A 22,497-nucleotide genomic window follows, 5' to 3' on the forward strand; every position below is an offset into this window, starting at 1 on the left:
TCTTTAATACATTCTGATGTGTGTGGCCCGGCACCTATTGGTACCGGATTTAAATACTTTGTGATATTGTTGATGATTGCAGTAGGGCTACATGGGTATATTTTATGAAACATAAGTCGGAGGTTGTTGAAAAATTTATTATGTTTTATAAAATGATCCAAACCCAATTTCAAACAAACATTAGGATCCTACGGTCAGACAACGGGGGGGGATTTGTGAACAATTCTATGTCTCAGTTTTTTAGGGATAACGGGTTGATCCACCAAACTTCATGTCCTCACACACCGGAACAAAATGGGTAGCAGAGAGGAAAAATAGGATTATCCTTGAAATGACTAGAGCTCTCCTTTTTGATTCCAAGGTTCCACCAATTTTTTGGCCTGAAGCAGTAGCTACTTCTGTTTACCTTCTCAACTGCCTCCCTACAAAAACACTACATCGAAAAACACCCTTGGATCATCTGGCTACCTTGACACAAATCCCTACGGCCTTATCCCTTCCCCCCAAAATTTTTGGTTGCACCGTCTACGTACACAGTAATTCAACTATGTTTTCAACTTCCTTCTTACTTTACCAATTACTCATTAAAACCAATGTCATCCCTAATTAATTTATTTCTATGAGACAAATAATTTAATTATTATATTAATTCATTCAACTCAACTATACAACTAAGTGTGGAATTATAATCGTTATTCATCATATCCAAACACAACAGGATTCAAAAGTCCTTAATTCATACATAAATTTTTCTTTAAAAACCACCAATTTTGAAGAACTATTTACGTCTTGTCGCAAGAATTCAACACGGAATTAATGATAGCAGGGGATCTACCCCTGAATTATTAGTTACTTAACATGCTATGATTTATATCTAAAGTATCTTCACTTCCTATTATCTCAAGAAATACAAAGGGTTATGGATATGTTTTCCAAACTTTTGTTACTTGCGCTTCTTTTACCGGTTCATTGTTTAATGGACTGCACCTTAGCCTTTGCAACCACCAATACCAATATCGATCGCTCTTCACTTCTTGCCTTAAAATCTCATATCACATTTGATCCTCTCAATTTACTGAGAGAGAATTGGACTACCGAAACATCTGTTTGTAACTGGATAGGAATTACATGTGATCCTATCAATAACCGTGTCACCAAGTTGAATATTTCTAATATGCAGCTCGTAGGCACCATTCCACATGAAATCGGAAATCTTTCTTCTCTGGTTTTACTAGATATGAATGAGAACTCCTTCCACGGTCCGATTCCGGCCTCCATCTTCAACATCTCATCCATACAAGTAATAACTTTGAGAGGTAATGCTTTGTCAAGTGAGCTACCAATCGACATGTGCAAGCACAGTCTTCACAACCTCAAATTACTTCGTATATCTTCCACTAAGCTGTATGGAGAAATACCATCGAGCTTGGGCCTATGTTCAAACCTTGAGCTACTTTCCTTGTACAACAATAGCCATCATGGAGTGGTGCCAAAACATATTGGAAACTTGACGCTGCTCACTCGATTATTCCTTGGGCTCAACAGTTTAACTGGTATATATATCTTCTAATTATCTATATATTTAATCTTGTTGCGTTTCCCTCATGATTTGCTTTTGGCGATCTATTTAAGCCTTCATGTTTTTTGTTCTTAGGATACTTCTTAAATGATAGGATTATATTTGATTTAAAGATATTTGCTTCCGGTAGTGATAAAATGCAAACTCATATATTGTACAAACTCCAAATTATTATCTGGACCGTTAAAAAATATCAACAGATGACAAAATAATAGCAACAGAAAATGTCTGTTGCTATTATTTGTCATCTGTTGATATTTTTTAACGGTCCAAATCATAATTTAGAGTTTGTTCCACGTTAAATTCGCTCAATAATTGTGGATGCATATCTCCGTTTAATTTGTTGCAATGTGAAGTATAGATTTCCAATTAATTGGACCAAAGTATTGTGATTGTTGGGTATCATAGGTAGTAGCCTACTGTATAAATGGGTCCAAACAATTTGGGCCTTGTTGCCATAGAAAGAAATGCAAAATGGGCTTTAATTTTCCACCCCAACCTTCCACCAATTTTGCATCTCACTCCAATCACGTACCGATAGCAAAGATATTTGAAATTAACAGCTCAATTGTTAATTACAATATGTTAGTAATTAGAAAAAAACAGATCTTATGATAAAATTAACACTATTTGATTTATATCATCGGCGTTGTTAGAATTTCTAGGGGAATCCTTATTTAATTACTTTAATTCATTCAACGCACGAAAATTAGATATATACTACTCCATCCATTCTATAATAGTAGAGATATTTATTTCTGACTGGTGATTAATAAAAATTGTATTAAGTGAGTTAATAAATGAATAATAAAGTAGGAAAGGGAAAGGTAGAGAGAGATGAAGAGAGAATAAAATATGTAAAAGAAATGTGTTAGACTTTTACTGAAAAAGGAAATGACTCCACTAATATGGAAAGGGTGGAGTAGTTTTGATTTACTTATTTTTATTTGTAGAAAACTCACTGCCGTTATTTTAGTGTGCACCAGATAATTCATGTTAATTTGTTGCTAGAGGTGGTTAGGTATGATATATACCTTACAAAAACGACATACTCATTAACCTTAAAAAATCAGCATTTGAGAAACCACAAAAATTAATAAATTGTTTAACAAATTTTTGTTTCACAGGTGATATTCCAAAAGAGATTGGTCATCTTCACCTGTTAAATTCATTGTGGATGGAATCTAACAAATTTACAGGACCAGTACCTCAAGATATTTGTAATTTGACGGCCCTTCAAAATTAGTCCTCTACAATAATAATTTAACTGGTTGGTTGTATATTTACCTCTCTAGACTTTTTTTTACCATTTTACATCGTTATTGTGTCGAAGTTTAAGTACTTAAAATCACCTTATTTAATAGCACCATTCTCCTTAGTTTTAAATATATCTAGAAAAATATTATATCTTACATATTACTATTTTTTTTATGAATTATGTATTCCACAGGTAATATTCCCAAAGAGATTGGTTATCTTAATAATTTAGAGATGTTAAACATGGCATCCACTGGACTTGATGGATCAATTCCAAAAGAAATTGGAAACATGACATCCCTTCAGTATATATACCTTGACAACAATGCATTAAGTGGTATGGTACTGTTGTTTTTGTTAATCATTGTTATTTTTCTTAATTTTATCAATTGTATGGTAGGGAGTTAAAAATTAGAGTATATATTGACTTTTGATTATTCTACATTGTTATAGGTGCTATTCCACAAGAGATTGTCCAGCTTGATAATTTACTAGTGTTGTCCATTGATTCCAACAAGTTGACGGGCACTTTACCGTCGACTTTTTCTAACATGTCTTCAGTGAATTATATTTCATTAAGTCATAACATGCTTAATGGGACACTGCCAAAAGAAATTGGCAACATGAAAGCACTCCAAGAGTTATACCTCATTAACAATAGTTTAACCGGTAAGAATCTATTTATCTATAGTATATGTATGCACACATTTTTATAGGTGTGATTCCATAAGAGATTGGTGGGCTTGATGAATTAATTAGATTATACTTGTGTTCCAACAAGTTTATCAGCCATTTGCCTCTAGTAATATTCAACTTGCTGAATTATCTACCTAACTAATACTAACTTGATATATATTTCAGGTATCATTCCTGGAGAGTTGTTCACTTTTAAAATTAGGAATATTGATCTCTCCAATAACCATTTTGAAGGCTTCGTACCTTCCACCATTGAAACATCCCATAACTTAACTTATCTCCACTTGGCAAATAACAGACTCTCGGGCTTTATACCTTCCACCTTTGGAAATCTCATCAACCTAACAACCCTAATGCTCTACTCCAACAACTTCATTGGAGAGATTCCCTCATCCATTTGCAAATTGAGATCCCTCCAATTCCTCCATCTATCAGACAACAGTCTGCACGGCCCAATACCAAAGTGTTTAGGAGAGCTGAGTAAATCCTTGCAGGTTCTGCATTTGAAGGGAAATAAATTTCAGGGCCTCATTCCTCCATCCTTTCCTCAGGGCTGCGCTCTCGAGTCTCTGAACCTCAACAGCAATAACCTAAAAGGAACACTTCCACAAACCCTAGGAAATTGTGGGAAGCTGCAAGTTCTTGATGTCGGAAGCAATGCGATACAAGATGGTTTTTCCCTTTTGGATGGAAGATCTCGTTGATCTCCGAGTCCTTGTTTTGAGAGATAACAGATTCAACGGTAGGATGCTTCTACCCATTGCTTATGGTGAGATAAGTAGTGATGCTCCATTTGTGAAGTTGCAAGTGTTTGATATATCTCAGAATGAATTCAGTGGACCCCTTCCAACTAGATATTTAACCACCTTCCCAGCCATGATGAATGCCAAGGAAGATTTTTCAGAAGAGAGTAACTGTTGAAATTAGTAACCTCAATTTCTTCACATTTAAGGAATGGTGATGAAGGTGCTGCATCACCACCTTATCATAGTAGTGTAAACTTGTGAGTAATTCATGGCTAAAAGGTAGCCACACATGCACTACATTAGGCGGTGGTGTTTTGTGGATGGCATTTGATGGCTTCCTAATTAAGTAGAAAGTGATATCTAGTAGGTGACGTAGCATATAGCTGGCAATTTAACATCTATAAATAGGGAATTGTATTTCAATATAAAAAAAATCAAGTTAGAATTGTGAGTGAGTTAAAGAGCCGTAGCTCAAAGTGAGGAAGATTGAGAGTTGTGTTGTGCTGAAGCACTTTTGTGTATTTTGTAATCCCTTTTGGCGAGAAGCTTATTAATACTATCCTCCATATTTCATCCTTGTTGAGTGTTCCTATATTTTGTGTGTCAAATATCCAACAAATCTGGTATCTAGAGCCACTCGATCCTACCTATGGCGACAACGTTGAATATGGTTCAACCCCAGATTCCCAAATTAGAGAAACACAATTATGGGAATTGGAGTATTCAGATGCGAGTCTTGTTGCAATCACAAGAGTTGTGGGATATTGTTCAAGACGGCTACATCGAACCTGTCTCCCAAGAAGCTGAAGATGCCCTGACGAACAACCAGAAGAACGCCCTCAGAGATGCAAGGAAACGAGACAAGAAGGACGTTGTTCAATATCTATCAAGGTATTGATGAAACCACGTTCGAGAAAGTAAGTGCAGCCACCACGTCAAAACAAGCCTGGGAGATTCTGAAGAATTCTTTCACCGGCGTTGATAAGGCGATACGAGTTCGACTGCAGATCCTACGTGGCGAGTTCGAAAGCTTGTCCATGTCTGAAACGGAGAGCATTTCAGACTATTTCACAAGAACATTAGTTATTGTGAATCAAATGAAAAGGCAAGGAGAAATAGTTGAAGATGTTCGTGTCATTGAGAAAATTCTTCGTTCCTTGACGTCAAAATTTGAGCACGTCGTTGCGGCTATCGAAGAATCAAAAGATCTCAGCACTATGTCTATCGACCAGCTGCAGAGTAGCTTGGAAGTTCACGAACAACGTATGAAGAAAAAGGCGACTACTTCACTTGAACATATGCTACAAGCAAAGATGTCAATACAAGAAGACAAGAAGTTTGAGCCTGGGACATCACGTGGTGGATACAACCGAGGTCGAGGCCGAGGTCGAGGCTATCGTGGCCGAGGAGGACGCAGCCAAAATTACCATTACGAAGGAGGACGTGGCCAGAATTACCAAAATCGAGGAGGACGAGGCCAGAATTATCAAAACGGGGGAGGACGTCAAAATTTCACCTACCGTGGCAGAGGTCGAAATTCTTATGGACAACGAGGACGAGGAAGAGGACAATATAGAGGCGGTTATTCTCAAACCTATAATCAACCCGGGTTTGATAAAGCAAATGTCGAGTGCTATACTTGTCACGAATTCGGGCATTACAGCTATGAATGTCCAACAGCCGGAAATACCAGATCCAACCAACAAGTCCATTATGCCGATGGTGGAGACAATAATGAGCAGGTAATTTCAACCTCTCTTTTTACTCATAAAGGACTTGAGGGTGATCAGTGCAGCACGTGGTACTTGGATACTGGAGCTAGTAACCACATGTGCGGGAACAAGGAACTCTTCGTGGAGCTGAAGGAGACATCTTATGGGGATGTTACTTTTGGAGATTCCTCCAAAGTAGCGGTGCAAGGAAAAGGTAATATCTTGATTAAGTTGAAGAATGGAAATCATGGCTTTATATATGACGTCTATTATGTGCCTGCCATGAAGAGCAATATTTTGAGTCTTGGTCAATTGCTGGAGAAAGGATTTGATATTAATATCAAGAATTCTTGCCTTACTATCAATGATGCTCGTGGTAGTTTGGTTGCCTCTGTGAAGATGTCCAAAAATAGATTATTTGCATTGAACATGAAACATGATATGTTGAAGTGCATGAATGCAATTTTTAAAGATGAATCGTGGTTATGGCATTTACGTCTTGGACATCTGAATTTTGGTGGTTTGAAGCTTCTGTCTTCAAAGAATATGGTGAAAGGCTTGCCTCATATTGATCATCCTGAAGAAGTTTGTGAAGGATGCATACTGGGAAAACATCACAGGCCAAGTTTCTCAAAAGAAATGAGATGGAAAGCATCACGCCCGTTGGAGATCGTTCATACAGATGTTTGTGGTCCTCTGAAGCCTATTTCTACTGGAGGTAATCAATACTTTCTAACTTTCATTGATGATTACTCCAGAAAGACTTGGGTGTATTTTTTGAAAAGGAAATCTGAAGTGTTTGATATTTTCAAAGAATTCAAAATTCTTGTGGAAAGGCAGAGTGGACACTATATTAAAGTTCTCAGATCCGACCAAGGAGGCGAGTTCACATCCGATCTGTTCGAAAAATTTTGCAAGGATCATGGAATCGTTCACCAACTTACACCTGCATATACTCCTCAACTGAATGGTGTTGCTGAAAGGAAGAATCGAACAATTCTTGATATGGCGAGGAGTATGATCAAAGGGACGGACTTACCCCGAGAATTCTGGGCTGAAGCTGTCGCAACAGCAGTATATCTCCTGAATCGGTGTCCCACCAAAAGTGTTCGTAACATGACGCCCGAAGAGGCATGGAGCTCGTTCAAGCCCAGTGTTGCGCACCTAAGAGTTTTTGGCTGTATTGCCTATGCCAAAATTCCTGAAGCTCGAAGAATCAAGCTTGATGATAAAGGTGAAAAATGTATCTTCGTGGGATATGGTGATCGAGTAATGGGTTATAAATTGTATAACCCACTCACAAAGAAGGTGATCATAAGCCGCGATGTGGTGTTTGAAGAAGATCAAACATGGAGCTGGGAGGATAAGAAAGCTACAAGCACGTCAGAAATTGTACCTGATCAGCAAGAAGATGCACGTGAAGTTGAAGAACCTGATTCACCAACATCATCTCAAGGTCCAGTCGGAAGGCCAAGAAGGATGCGCAATCTGAACGATATATATGAAGCTACCGAAGAAGTTGATAAAGCTGTGGAGGAAAATGTGAATCTTATTTGTTTTTATATGGATGCTGATCCAATTGCTTATACAGATGCTGCACAAGAAATGAAATGGAAGATTGCAATGGATGAAGAAATCAATGCGATCGAGAAAAATGATACTTGGTCGTTGACAACACTGCCAGAAGGCCGAAAAGCAATTGGTGTGAAATGGGTGTTCAAAACAAAGAAAAATGCCAATGGTGAAGTGCAAAGGTACAAAGCGAGGTTGGTGGCGAAAGGATACAAGCAGAAGGCCGGAATTGATTATACTGAAGTCTTCGCTCCTGTTGCTCGTCTTGAGACGATCAGATTATTTATCTCGCTGGCCGCCCAACACAATTGGAAGATCTATCAGCTCGATGTGAAGTCGGCTTTTCTAAATGGTTTTCTTGAAGAAGAAATTTACGTTGAGCAACCTGAAGGTTATGTGAAACGAGGAGCTGAAGATAAAATTTACAGATTGAAGAAGGCTTTGTACGGGCTCAAGCAAGCTCCACGAGCATGGAATTCCAGAATCAATGAGTATTTTCTGAAGAATGACTTTGTGAAGTGCCCTTTCGAACATGCTCTATACTTGAAGAAAGATGCTGCAGGTAATGTTATTTGTTTGCCTATATGTTGATGATATAATCTTTACTGGAAATTGTGAAGCAATGTTTCATAAATTCAAGAAGAGCATGATCAAAGAGTTCGAGATGACGGACATTGGTTTGATGGCACATTTTCTGGGAATTGAGGTAGTGCAAAATGAAGATGGGATATTTATCTCTCAAAACTCTTTTGCAAAACAAATCTTGGAGAAATTCAAAATGGAGTCTTGCAATCCTGTTAACACTCCCGTGGCGATCGGTCAAGAATTAAGGAAGCATGATGGTGAAGCTGAGGTGGATCCAACTTACTTCAAAAGCCTCGTTGGAAGTTTACGATATCTAACGTGCACTAGGCCTGATATTCTTTATGGAGTTGGATTAATCAGCAGATACATGGAAACGCCGTCACAGTCTCATTTGAATGCGGCCAAGAGGATTTTGCGCTATATTAAAGGTACGTTGAATGAAGGTATACTTTAGCCCTCTAATCAAGAAGTTAAACTCGTTGGTTATTCGGATAGCGACTGGGGAAGAGACTTGGATGAAAGAAATAGCACTACCGGCTACTGTTTTTATATTGGAGATGCTATCTTTACTTGGTCGTCAAAGAAGCAAGCTGTAGTGACACTCTCAACATGTGAAGCCGAGTAGGTGGCAGCAAGTTCAACGGTGTGCCATTGCATTTGGTTGAGAAATTTACTAAGTTTTCTGGGATTCACGCAAAAAGGCCCGACGGAGATACATGTTGATAATAAGTCTGCAATAGCACTTGCAAAGAATCCAGTGTTCCACGAAAGAAGTAAGCATATTGATACTCGTTATCACTTTATTCGGGAGCACGTGAACCAAAATGAAGTGGAGTTAGTGTACTGCAAGTCACAGGATCAAATTGCAGACATATTTACGAAGCCGCTAAAGAACGATGTTTTTAGAAGATTGAAATTTATGCTCGGCATGAAAACCATGAAGAATTGAGCTTACGGGAGGATGTTGAAATTAGTAACCTCAATTTCTTCACATTTAAGGAATGGTGATGAAGGTGCTGCATCACCACCTTATCATAGTAGTGTAAACTTGTGAGTAATTCATGGCTAAAAAGGTAGCCACACATGCACTACATTAGGCGGTGGTGTTTTGTGGATGGCATTTGATGGCTTCCTAATTAAGTAGAAAGTGATATCTAGTAGGTGACGTAGCATATAGCTGGCAATTTAACATCTATAAATAGGGAATTGTATTTCAATATAAAAAAATCAAGTTAGAATTGTGAGTGAGTTAAAGAGCCGTAGCTCAAAGTGAGGAAGATTGAGAGTTGTGTTGTGCTGAAGCACTTTTGTGTATTTTGTAATCCCTTTTGGCGAGAAGCTTATTAATACTATCCTCCATATTTCATCCTTGTTGAGTGTTCCTATATTTTGTGTGTCAAATATCCAACAGTAAGTGGTTCAGAAAATATGAGGAATCAATGGAGTTTGTTTTGAAAGGGACAAATCAACCATTGGTCAGAATCTTGAAAACATTCATTACCATTGACATGTCCAGGAACAGATTCTCGGGAGAGATTCCGGATTCCATAGGGAATCTTAATTCACTCAAGTACTTGAATTTGTCTTACAACAGTCTCACAGGGCATATACCATCATCCCTTGGAAGTGTGAAAGCACTGGAATCATTAGACTTGTCTTCAAACCGACTGAATGGTGAGATTCCTCGGAAGCTGACGATGCTGAATTTTCTTTCAGCATTAAATCTATCAATGAATGATCTTGTCGGAGAGATTCCTCAGTCTGGTGGCCAGTTTTCGACATTTGATAACAGCTCCTTCATTCGGAACTCGGGCTTATGCGGATTTCCTCTAACAAAAAATTGCAAGCAAGATCCCATGGCTCCTCCTCAAGAAAGTGAGGATTCTAATTTTGTGGATGGATTTAGTTGGCGACCGGTGGTTTTGGGATACGGATGTGGTTTCGTAATAGGAGTTTTGATGGGTTGTTTTATAATAAAATATGGAAGCCCTAAATGGTTACTGCAACCAATTTTCGGTGTTCAGTAAGTTTGAGTTTGTTTCATCATGTAATCCGTGAAATATCTAATTCTATGTTATTGTCAGTTTAATTTAATACTCCCTCTTTCCCGCTTTAAGAGTCCCGGTTGAGTCGGACACATGTTTTAAGAAAGTGTTTGAGTGTGTAATAAATAAATATTGTAGTGGATGTTGAGATCCACTTTTAATTGAGTGTGTAATAAATAAATGTTATAGTGGATGTTGTGACTCACTTTTAACACTTTCTAACTTACTTTGTAGGCATTTTTTATTAGTTTATCCCAGCCGGGACTCCTAAAGCGGGATGCCCGAAATTGATCAACCGGGACTCCTAAAGCGGAACGGAGGGAGGACGTGTTATGATTCTGAGTACAAATCGGTTAGACCCAACCCAATGAGATCATCTAGAAAAGGAGAATGAATCCAAAGACTAGACCGAATCACTTTAGGCAACAATGTGACTCCCCCGAGTTAGTTACAGGGAAATTGTAGAATAAACTTGTTTTTGGACACCAAATCTTTTCCTTACCTTGGATAGACATTATGTGATTTGAATCCTATCACAAATTAATGTTGCTCAAAACTATAACCCACAAATCCATAATTCATACTCCCTACATCCGCCATTAAATATCACATGTATTTCAAAATTAACCAATGCCCCATGGGGTTGGCCCGAAATAAGATAATTCTTGTTATTCCGAGTTGAAATAATGAGAATTTATGTTTACTTATTTATAGATACAAATTTAGCACGTAGATCAATTGAAAACTATCTTAAAATGAGAACTTGTGAATTTATGCTTGACAATGTAAAATATACTCCTTCAGTCCCAACCTAAGTGAGACATATTTCTTTTTGATACGTCCTAATCTAAGTGAAACGTTTCCTTTTTTGGGAATAATTAAATCGCTCATATCTTCTACTTTATCATCTTCTCGCTCATACTTTACCTTCTCTCTTTCTACTTTATTCTCTTTTTCTCTTTCTACGTTATTTCTTCTTTTTACTTTATCATTTTTCTTACTTTATTCTTTCTTTCTTGTCTCACTTAGGCTAGGACAGAGAGTATCAGTTTGACAAACATATAACAACATATCAATTGCTCATACTTACTCAATATTTTTAGGAATCATTAAAAATCATTATTAACTTCACCTGTTGTCTAGTTTTCAACACTTAATTGAGAATAAACATAAACAGTGTTTTCACAATTTTCATAATCATCATGATTGAGTTACCATTATGATTATTCTTACGGTGGATTCCAAACTAAAATAACCCAATATTGTGATCAAATGTCTAATTGTATTATGGTGTCGAAGAATATGCTGAGACTTATCATTATATAATACATTTTCCCTGCTAATAGTAGTTTGGCGATCACAATGAATTAATACATGAACTATTGTCTTTCTTGAAAATGTCAAAGTTATTCACTTTTGTCCATGGAGGGGCCCTGTATTAAATTGTTAGTTTAATCCATGAATTGTCTTCTTTGAAAGTTTTCAGGGTTGATCGAGTTATTCACATCTTTATTGTTGATCACCGCGGAACAGTTCCACCCCCAATAGTAATATTCTCTCCGACTCATAAGAATATGCATTTTGGGTTGGAAACGAGTTTTAATACACAATTGAAAAAGGAAAAGAGATAAAAAAAGTAATTAAAGTATTATTAGTGAGAATGAAAAGAGTTTCCAAAATTAAAAAGTGCGTGTCTTGTGGGATTGACTAAAAAGGAAAGAGTGCATATTATGTGGGACGGAGGAAATAGTAAGCCATACCACTTGTTGTGTCATATATTCAGTTTGCATCACAGTACCGCTCAATACTGGGTTTATCTCGAAAAATGTAGCGCATAATTTTGAGAGCTTTTCAATGCTCTCTGTTTAGATTTCTCGTGTAATGACTTAAGCCCCGATCAAGCCCAAAAACCAATTGTCCAGCCCACAGCCTCGACACGTAGGTGCGCGCTTCTGGGTGCTAAATTCCATCACTTGTACATATAATTATTACGGTTAATGATTCAGCCTTTTAAAAACATTAACGGAATTTCCATCATATACGTATGATTAACACATTAATTAATCTTATGTACGCAATGTGTGATTAACAAATGCAAAATTGGTAAAGAGAGAGGTAGAGAGAAAAAGTAATCAAAGTATTATTAGTAAAGAATGAGTCTCACTCATTAGAAAGAAAATAGTTTCCAAAATTAGAAAGTGCATATTCTTGTGTGATGAATTAAAAAGGAAATAGTGCATATTCTCGTGGAACAGTGGGAGTATTTAATTGATAAACTTTAATTCAGTATTTCTCACTTGTTGGGAATGACTTAGAAAAAAAAATATATTATGATCATCTAACGTGGAACGATTCTATATTGTTTAATTTTATATAATTAAAACTTTTATCACTTATAAAATAGGTCAAACTGCTAGGCAAGATTATAACATATTTTGCTTAGTTCTCATTTCATTGTAGATCTATTACTCAGTCCGACTTTGGTGTGAATTCGCACCCTTTCTGGTCTCTGCACTTATCAGATAGAAGCAAGAGTTAAATGCCTTGACCAGAAGACGGGCTGCGTGTGGGAAAATTTATTAAAGCAACATTTGACTTTTATTAGTAGTAATATTATTATGGTGCTTCATTTCGGAATTTTGAGTAATTCTGCTTTGATTAATTTATCCAAACACAAGGAATTCCACATCGGAAATTTGAGGCTAATTTAGCAAATTTGGACTTTAATCTCATTGCCAAAGTCATTAACCCGGATTGTGATTTGCTTCAACTGATTTTTGCTAATGTCAAATATTTTCCTATATATATGTGACTGACCACTTGTGTTTATTTCAATATGTGCATGCAAATTAAAACTGAGTAAGTAGTTTCAATGCATTTCTTTTTGACATTTTTGCTGATTATGCTTCATGTGGATTTCTCACAATGTGTGAGAAAACCATTCTCTGCCCTTGATATTTCTCTCTTGGATCAAACCCTAATTGGCAACCCTTCATTTTCACACACAACTCTTGCTGTTTATGACTATGTACCCTCGCCACCGTCGCCTCCGACCCTTGATTTTCCACTACCGCCAGTTTGGCCTAAAGCAAAGAGAGGCAGTCGTTGGCCAGACCTTCCTCCGCCGTCAGAAGTCAAAAAACATCTTGTTAAAGTAATGCGTCGACCACCTTCGCCACCTCCACCAAGTTGTTTGCCATATTGTCCTCACTAGTATTTGTTGTGTCTAGAGTTTCTTTATGTCAAACTTTACTACTATGTATTTATTGTATTGTACACATACACGGTACACCCACCATGCACGCTCTTCTTCATACTGTAACATCGATCCATTTTAATATTATATAGTCTTCAATCCTTGATGGATTCTTGGAATATGCAAGCCCTAATTAATGGTTACTAGAACCAATTTGAAAACCCTAATTAATGGTTTCGTAATAAGTAGGAGGTTTGATAGGTTGTTTGGTATTGGATTATGCAAGCCCTAATTAATGGTTACCTGAACCAATTTTCGGTATTCAATAAGTTTTAGCTTGTTTGATCATGTAATGTATGAAATATGTAGTTCATGTTATTGTCAATTTAATATAGTAACCTTTTTTTCTTACTATGACCACTTCATTTGTAAAAATAGAAACTAAGATAATTGTTTGGAATTGACAAAGTGTAGAGTTCAAAAACAGTGACCCGGCCCAATGAGATCACCGAGAGAAGTAGAATGAGTTTAGAGAGCATGACTAGACCGAGTCACTCTGGGATCTCCATTAATTATGGTTGATTATCATTATGATTATTCTTATCTTGTGGGTTTTAAACTGAAATAATACATGTTGTAATCAAATGTTTCATGATATTATGCCGTCGACGAATATATCGACACTTACTTATATAAGCCGTTTTTGCCTACCAATAATAGTTTGGTTATCACATCGAATCAATATACGAGGAGCTGGCTTCGACCAATACCATGCAATATTACTTTCAGGTTATCTCAAAAAATATAGTCCATGATCTTCTGTGCTCTTTACTTGTATTCCTCGTGTAACATCTCAAGCCGCAAATAGGCCTTAAAAACAACCCCAATACCAATTGCCCAGGCACAAGATCCCAACTTGTGGCCTCGGCGCGACAACGTCACATGTGTGGGATTTTCAACCCATCACTTGCGCACTTAATTAGTATTACAAATAATGTATTAGTCTCTTAAGGGGGTGTTCGGTTGCCAAGATTAAATCTCATGATTAAATATGCATCATGTTTGGTTAATAAGATTGAATCCTAGATGAATAATCTCATGATAATTAGCCATAGCCTCCCCCCTCCAACTAAAATAATCCCACAACTTAATCCTAGATGGATAGTCTCATGATATTAGTCATAGCAACCGAACGCCACCTAAATATACAAGATTATAAAAGGTTCATTTTCTAATGTAAGATTAATAAACACATAAATTAATCTCATAACTTCATTTTCAAGCAGCAAACTTTGATCAATTATTTCTCACTCACCGAGAATCGATTTAGAGAAAATTAATATACCGCGACCATATGCTTGGAAGGTAGGTCAACTATATATAGCTTAATTTCACAAATTAAAACTTTTGTCGGTCAAACTGCGTTGACCGGGTAAGTTTTCATCATTTTTCACTTAGTTCTTACATTACTTTATTCTTGATGTATACGGTCCATCAACTATAGTCTAAATTCACACCAATGCATTCTTTGGTCTGAATTCACACCCTTTCTTTGGTCTCCACTCTTATTAGAGAAGTAAGAGTCGAATGCCTTCACCAGAAGACGGGCTGCATTAGGGAAAATTTGTTAAAGCAAATTTTCCCTAATGCAGCCCAAATTTGATTTTTGTTATAAGTATAATACTATATTATGCTGCTTTATTCAGAATTTGAGTGTTTCTGTTTTGATTAATTTGTCCAACAAAAGAATTCCAACATCGGAAATTTGAGGTTAATTTACCATATCTGGACTTTGAATCTCGTTGCCAAAGTCTTTAGCCCAGATTGTAATTTGCTTCAACTGATTTTATTAATGTCAAATATTTTTCTACATATATATATATGTGGCTGAACACTTGTTTTTTTTCAATAAATGCATGCAAATTAATACTGAGAAAGGAGTTTGAATGAATTTCTTGACATTTTCACTGATTATGCTTCAACTGATATTCTCACAATGTGTGATAAAACCATTCTCGGGTAATGATATTTCTCTCATGGATCAAACCCTAGTTGGCAACCCTCCATTTTCACACACAACTCTTGTTGTTCATGACTGTGTACCCTCGCCACCGTCGCCTCCGCCCATTGAGCTTCGGCTGCCACCTTCGCCTAAAGCAAAGAGAGGCAGTTGTCGGCCAGCCCTTCCTCAGCTGTCATCAAAAGTAAATAAACGTCGGATGCAGAACCGCCGTGTGCTAGAATCGACTAGACCATCCAGCTCCACCAAGATGTTCGCCAAATTGTGCTTAGTATTATTGTGTCTAGGGTTTCTTTATGTTAAACTATACTACTATGTATACACACACCCCTACCATGCACATGCATTCATGCAGGTGAATGATGGCCCATTTTCATACTGCCATAGCACATGTTCTTATTATACTTAATTGTGTAACATCGTTCCTTATACTATTACTGTTTTGTTTGAATAAAACTATATGTAATGAATTATGAAATGCTTTTTGTTTTTATAATTTGGATAAGTTTGATATGCCAATAGGTAAAAAAACCATTATAGTTTATGAAACTGAAATGAAAAAATTTCTCCTATACATCCAAATTATACCGTTTCAATGCCAAAGATGTAAAAAGGAAAATGGAAATGGAAATGAAAATTAAAATCGATCGGTTTTGCATCTTCTTCTGATTTCACAAATCAAGCTTTAAAAAAATATCAAAACAACGTCGTTTGACGTCTTCATCCCCTTCAAAAAAAATTTACGCAAATCGGAGTGGGGACGGTAGCGTTGCTTGTTAATCCTAAGGAAATATTAGGGCGTCCTTGCGATCTAAAATGACTATTTCTATTGATTATTTTATGTTTCATAAAACTAGATAAATTTTACTACTAGGCTCCAAATAAAGATTAATGTTTCTCAAGAGTATACAAGCCAGAATGATCTATTACTCCTATTATCAAATAAAAACTGAATTCAACAATAATTCCTATACGATTATTTTCTGAGGTAGTGTCAAAAATGATAACTGATAAATAATCTATAATCACTTTAACATTGAATTTGAATACTACTCTCTCAGAGTCTCAAGCTACTTATTAATCTATTTCATGTTATCCCAAGTTATTTACACTATCTTTTTTTCTGGCAAAAATTTTATTCATCGTCCTATTTTTCCATGTCTTTTCTCTCATATACTTTTATTCTGTTTGATACGCTATTCTCTCTCCATTTAACCTCTAAACATCAATTATTAAATCTCATTCCTAAAGAACAACCATTTGGCCCATTCCAAAACAGGCCATTAGCCCAAGCGTCCAACCAAATCCAAAACGAAGCCCAATTCATTAAACATTTCAACCCAATTCATTGAACATTTAAACAAAATTCCTAATCGGAACCCTCTTCGCCTCTTAACGACTTAACCATCTTTACTATGCGCCACTCAGTTTCGTCAATCGTCATTACCCACTTAGCCGACTTCTACGGTATGCTTTGTATTTTGCTGCAACTTCGTAGTGAATTTGTAGTTCATTTTATTGGGTTGGGTGTGAATATATGTTTGCATAATTGTATTTGGTGAATCTGTTGGAAATTGAAATTGCCCCCTCGTTTTGGTGTAACTTGTGTCAAGCTATGAGCAATTGCCATTGAAAAGGTTGAAGTTATCACTTGGTACCTTGTATCAAAGTTATGAAATTGAATTCTAATTATTCGATTCGGTTATGTTGTTAGATTACTAAATTAAAGTTAATGAGTTATTTGATTATTATTTACTGTTGAAATTGGGTATGTTTTTTTATTTAATTAGCTAAATGCATAAATTTGTTTAGAAAAGAGCTAGAGTTTTGATTGGTTCTTGTAGTAGTATTAGGTATTGGAAAAGAAACACAAATAGTGGAGGAAAATGTGAAAATTGAAATTAAAATGTATTATGTCGCCTATTGCTTTTGTTGTTATTTATCAAGCATGGTTCAGTAGTATTGGGAAAAAGCATTCTAAAATTTGAAGATCATGTTGGTGAATAAAAAATTACTAGTTCACACATTAGGGTGTAGGTAATGTATTTAGAAGTGCGGGTCATTGATTTAGAACAAAGTATTAACTTCCTTAATTGAATAAAAAATGTGCTTTGGTCATCCACAAGGACCCCAATCTATACCAACCTTCATATAATCATTCCCCAACTCATAACACATCAATCACATATTCACATCATCATTCCCTCATTTTGTGAGCCACAACCCAAATAACCTCATATCTCTCTACTATACCACAACTTAATTTTATTTTTTCATTTTTTTTAATTATCATAAAATTTTATAGTTATTTATAAAACCAAAATAAAGAAATAAAAACGACATTAATAAACACAAAAAGTACATAATTGAAATTTATAAATTTTTGGATTAAAAATAATTTACAATCCAAAAATTAATTTAAAATATAATTTACAATCCAAAAATTACATGCCGCATTTGGGACCAGACAACGTTTTAGACGCGGCCTTCACACTGTGTTGGCGGCCCTAGGCCTGCCTTGGCTTGTTCCACACCCCCCCTACTCCTACAATGCTGCCAGGCAGAGACAGCGGCCTCACACCGCGTTGGTGGCCCTTGGCCTGCCCCGGCTTGCGCCACACCCCTACTCCTGCAACGCTGCCAAGCTCGGACAGCAGCCTCACACCGCGTTGGCGGCCGTATGCCTGCCCGTACTCCTGCTACGCTGTCAGGCCGGGACCACAACACATGATTTGTGGTCCGAACCCAAATCTTGTCCCGGATGCTAATGCCCTGGAAGTTGTCGTTTTTGTAGAGAAAACAACTTATCAAAACTTCCATCTGGAAAGCACATCCATAACCCAAAACCACCAGTCACTAACCAAATTCATCCACAAAATTAGAATCCTCACGTTCTGGAGGAGGCGACCTGATAACTTGCTTGCATTTTTTAGTCAGTGGAAATCCGCATAATCCCAGGTTCCCAATAAATGAGGTATTATCAAATTTCCCAAACCAGCCGGATTGAGGAATCTCTCCAACAAGATCGTTCACCGATAGATTTAACTTAGAAAGAAAAATCAACATTGTCAACTGCTGAGGAATCTCTCCATTCAATCGGTTTGAAGACAAGTCTAATGATTCCAATCCTTTCGCATTTCCAATAGATGATGGTATCTTCCCATTGAGATTGTTACGAGACAAATTCAAGCACTTCAAATGCAGAACTTGCAAGGATTTACTCAGCTCTCCTAAACACTTGGGAAGTGGCCCCTGCAGGTGGTTGTTGGATAGATCAAGGAATTCAAGGAATCTCAATTTGCAAATGGTGGAAGGTATAGAACCGGAGAGATTGTTATTCGCCACGTTGAGATAAGTTAAGTTGAGGGATCTTCCAATAGCTGGCGGTATGGAACCTTGGAAATGGTTATCGGAGAGATCAATACTCTTAATATTGGCAGTGAACAACTCCCCCGGAATCATACCTGAAATATATAGCAAGTAGGTATTAATTAGATACTGTGAGTATAGGATGGTTAATCGGTTCGGTTAATAACTGAACCAATTAGTCGGTTAAGCGACTAATGATTTTTCCAAAAACCCTAACCGATAATGTTGTGAAATTTATATATGATGGGATACCAGTCAAAGCATTCTTGTTGAGAGATAATGCTGTAAGTGATTTCAACTTGAAGACTCGAGGCAAAGGGCCGATGAGCTTGTTGCGATTCATGTATAATGCAACTAATTTATCTAGTCCACCAATCTCTTCTGGAATCACACCTATGAAAGTATGAAAAAAATTAGTCATTTTTTCCCATCAAACATATATACAAATGTGTAAATTATATACTTGTACCGGTTAAAGTATTGTTGATGAGGTATAATTCTTGGAGCTCTTTCATGTTACCAATTTCTCTTGGCAATGTCCCACTTAGTGTGTTATGACTCAATGAAATATACTTCACAGAAGACATGTTAAAAAGGGTCGACGGTAAAGAGCCCGCCAACTTGTTCGAATCAATGGACAAAGTTAGTAAATTGGTAAGCTGTCCAATCTCATGTGGAATAGCACCTATAAATGGATAAAGTTAGTAAATTGTTAGGCTGCCCAACCTCATGTGGGATAACGCCTATAAAAATGTATATTCATCAATAAAACTTAATTAATTAGATTAAATAAGAAAATTAATAATGATTAACAAAAATGAATAATCCATACCATTGGAAGCGTGAAAGCATTGGAATCATTAGACTTGTCTTCAAACCGACTGAATGGTGAGATTCCTCGGAAGCTGACGATGTTGAATTTTCTTTCAGCGTTAAATCTTTCAATGAATGATCTTGTCGGAGAGATTCCTCAGTCTGGCGGCCAGTTTTCGACATTTGATAACAGCTCCTTCATTCGGAACTCGGGATTATGTGGACTTCCTCTGACTAAAAAATGCAAGCAAGATCCCATGGCTTCTCCTCAAGAAAGTGAGGATTCTACTTTTGTGGATGGATTCAGTTGGAGACCGGTGGTTTTGGGATATGGATGTGGTTTCCTAATAGGAGCTTCGATAGGTTGTTTGGTAATGGAATATGGAAGCCCTAAATGGTTACTGTTGCCAATTTTCGGTATTCAATAAGTTTTAGCTTGTTTGATCATGTAATCTAGGAAATATCTAATTCACGTTATTGCCAGTTTGACTCCGTAAAATTTTTTCTCGTTACGAGCGTTTCAATTAAAAAATTAGATTAAATAAGATAAGTGTTTGGAATTGAAAAATGTAGAGTTCAAAAAGAGTATCCGACCCAATGATATATATCACCGAGAGAGGCAGAAAGAGTTTAGCGAGCATGACTAGACCGAGCCACTCTAGCTGAGCAACAATGTGACTCTGCCAAGTCAGTTATACGAGAATTTTAGTACTTCCTTCGTCCTCCATTATGTGTCTTAGTATTTCTATTTTGGTGTGTGCCATATTAATTATCCCACTTCACTTTTACCACTCTTGGTAGTGGACCCCACATTCCATTAGCTCATTTTCATTCACATTTTATTATAAAACTAATACATAAAAGTAGGACACACAACCTTCTAACTTTTTCAATCCAAGCCCCTTTGCCTAGCGGTAAAGGGTGCTGGATACCGCGTCCATCCTGGAGGTCTCGAGTTCGAACCCTGGGTGGCGTAATTTGTCTTTCCTCCTTGTTACAGGAGTTGATTTGTAATTTCCTCCTTCATATATATGATATAAATTTATGAAGTTAATTTTTTTTTTTTTTTTAAAAAAAAAACCTTCTAACTTTTTCAACCCACTTTCTATTACATTTCTTAAAACTCGTGTCAGGTCAAAGTAGGACACATATGGGGACGGAGGGAGTAATAAACTTGTCTTTTGATGTCAAATCGTTAGGGCAATCTTAACCCACATTAGATAGACTTCATGTGATTTGAGTCCTATCACAATCGCTCAACACTATATGGTACTTCCCTCTGTCCCTCAATAAGTGAGACATTACTTTTAGTTTTAAGAAAGCATAGTTTTGTTAACTAAGTAAAGAGAACGAAGTAAGATAGATTAAAAAGTAGAGAGAAAAAAGTAAGAAAGAGAGGGCTAAAAAACGAAATGACTCATTTAGCTAGGGAAATCCGAAAAAAGAATGTGTATCACTTAATAAGGGACGGAGGGAGTATAACTACGCCTACAGGGCTTTAAAATCGGAGAACAAAAAATTAATTGTACTACAATATCCTAAAAATCCATAATCCATATTTTGGGAATACCGAGCAACACAAGGAATATGTAGAAGATTGACGAAGCAACTAACTAGATTCAACCCTACGAGGAGAATATCATCTACTTGGAACGTCATCTATTTTATATTAGTTTAATTTCACAAAATAAATTTTTTCACTCATGTACGATTTGGTAAAATTGCATTGACCGAGCAAGATTTTTATAATCTCCCCATTAAATAGCCAAATGCAATGTGCAGACATAAACTTAGTCCTCAAGGGGTTAAACCGTTAAAGTATAAGAATGTCTACAAGTGAGACACTCTTTTTGGCCACAAGATTTAGTAAATTAATTGTATTGTTTTTTTTTTTGGCTAAAAAAAGCCCAAAAAGAATAAGAAACACTCACGGTGGCAAAGGGAGTGGCGGAGACAGTACTTAATTTATACGAACACTATATTTAATAACTTTTGAGAAATTAAGAAGAAAATCTCATTCTGCAAGTAATAAGAATACCCATTATCTTGGGCTACAGAATATGAATTGGCAGCTGTTATATAATAAGTGGCGTAGTCCAAGTTGGGAAGTGCCAAATGTGTTTGTCTTATTTATACATTCATGAGAAAAATATAATATGATAATAATGATAAAATCATTGACATAGGTGTTGAAAATTCATACTAATATATTATGATAATAATGATATAATCATAGACATGGTGCTGACTGCTGATATTTAATATGCCTTGTATTATTGTAACATATATAGGTGTGAAATTTATATGGGTTGAAATATATTTAGCTAGCTTTCTTTGCGATATACTATTATTATATAGGGATATATATAGCCTTAGATTATACTACCTCCGTCCCTCCGTCCCACAAAAGATGTCACACTTGTGGGACAGCATAGGATTTTAGGAGGTTTTGTTTTGTGTGTTTAATGGAAAGAGAAAATATAATTTTTATATTAATGTGAGAAAGAACTTTTTCCAAAAATGGTAATATAACATTTTTTGTGCGACAAACTAAAAAAGAAAATGTGACATCTATTATGTACTCACTCCGTCCCATATGTCCCATAAAAATATGTGCACTTTCCATTTTCGTCTGTCCCATAAAAATATGTGCATTCCATTTTTGGAAAGTTATATCAATTTAATAATGTAAATCTCACTATCTACTAACACTACTTTAACTACCATTCTCCTCCTCTATCTTACTTTACCATATCATTCTCTTCATCTCTCTTACTTTACCAATTTTGTCTTAATTCCCGTGTCATACTCATTGCCCATATTTTTATGGGACAGAGGGAGTATGTAAGAGCACCCGCAACGCATCGCCCGGGTGTCTCGTATCTCGTCCCTCCGAGACGAGACGAC

The 22,497-nt window shown here is 36.5% G+C and overlaps 3 protein-coding genes across 3 annotated transcripts; 2 read left to right on the forward strand and 1 right to left on the reverse strand.

Annotated features, from left to right (window-relative positions):
* Positions 1-976: 976 nt before the first annotated feature.
* On the forward strand, positions 977-4,236 carry LOC121789868 (LRR receptor-like serine/threonine-protein kinase RGI1). The gene is made up of 5 exons (XM_042188209.1): positions 977-1,553; positions 1,655-1,705; positions 3,030-3,173; positions 3,290-3,505; positions 3,698-4,236. The coding sequence occupies exons 1-5, from the start codon at positions 977-979 to the stop codon at positions 4,234-4,236; spliced, it is 1,527 nt and encodes a 508-aa protein (XP_042044143.1).
* Positions 4,237-4,596: 360 nt separating this feature from the next.
* On the forward strand, positions 4,597-10,241 carry LOC121789866 (receptor-like protein 9DC3). The gene is made up of 2 exons (XM_042188206.1): positions 4,597-4,885; positions 9,548-10,241. The coding sequence occupies exon 2, from the start codon at positions 9,587-9,589 to the stop codon at positions 10,172-10,174; it is 588 nt and encodes a 195-aa protein (XP_042044140.1). The 5' UTR covers positions 4,597-4,885; positions 9,548-9,586; the 3' UTR covers positions 10,175-10,241.
* A 7,526-nt stretch (positions 10,242-17,767) lies between these two features.
* Positions 17,768-19,628, reverse strand: LOC121789865 (probable leucine-rich repeat receptor-like protein kinase At1g35710). Its single transcript, XM_042188205.1, has 4 exons — positions 19,610-19,628; positions 19,247-19,462; positions 19,030-19,170; positions 17,768-18,872 (listed from the first exon to the last, which is right to left on the reverse strand). Exons 2-4 carry the CDS (start codon positions 19,362-19,364, stop codon positions 18,265-18,267), a joined length of 867 nt encoding a protein of 288 aa, XP_042044139.1. The 5' UTR covers positions 19,365-19,462; positions 19,610-19,628; the 3' UTR covers positions 17,768-18,264.
* Positions 19,629-22,497: the final 2,869 nt, after the last annotated feature.

This window comes from Salvia splendens, unplaced genomic scaffold (assembly GCF_004379255.2).
Source record: "Salvia splendens isolate huo1 unplaced genomic scaffold, SspV2 ctg36, whole genome shotgun sequence".
Classification (NCBI taxonomy): Eukaryota; Viridiplantae; Streptophyta; class Magnoliopsida; order Lamiales; family Lamiaceae; genus Salvia; species Salvia splendens.

Excerpts from the sequence above, each read along its gene's own strand:
- LOC121789865 (XM_042188205.1), bottom strand. The coding sequence starts at position 19,364 with ATGTCTTCTGTGAAGTATATTTCATTGAGTCATAACACACTAAGTGGG. Across the intron at positions 19,171-19,246 it reads CATCAACAATACTTTAACCG|GTGTGATTCCAGAAGAGATT; the intron begins GTACAAGTATAT and ends ATACTTTCATAG. Across the intron at positions 18,873-19,029 it reads CAACAAGAATGCTTTGACTG|GTATGATTCCGGGGGAGTTG; the intron begins GTATCCCATCAT and ends TATATATTTCAG.
- LOC121789866 (XM_042188206.1), top strand. The coding sequence starts at position 9,587 with ATGGAGTTTGTTTTGAAAGGGACAAATCAACCATTGGTCAGAATCTTG.
- LOC121789868 (XM_042188209.1), top strand. The coding sequence starts at position 977 with ATGGACTGCACCTTAGCCTTTGCAACCACCAATACCAATATCGATCGC. Across the intron at positions 1,706-3,029 it reads TTTAAAGATATTTGCTTCCG|GTAATATTCCCAAAGAGATT; the intron begins GTAGTGATAAAA and ends TGTATTCCACAG. Across the intron at positions 3,506-3,697 it reads CATTAACAATAGTTTAACCG|GTATCATTCCTGGAGAGTTG; the intron begins GTAAGAATCTAT and ends TATATATTTCAG.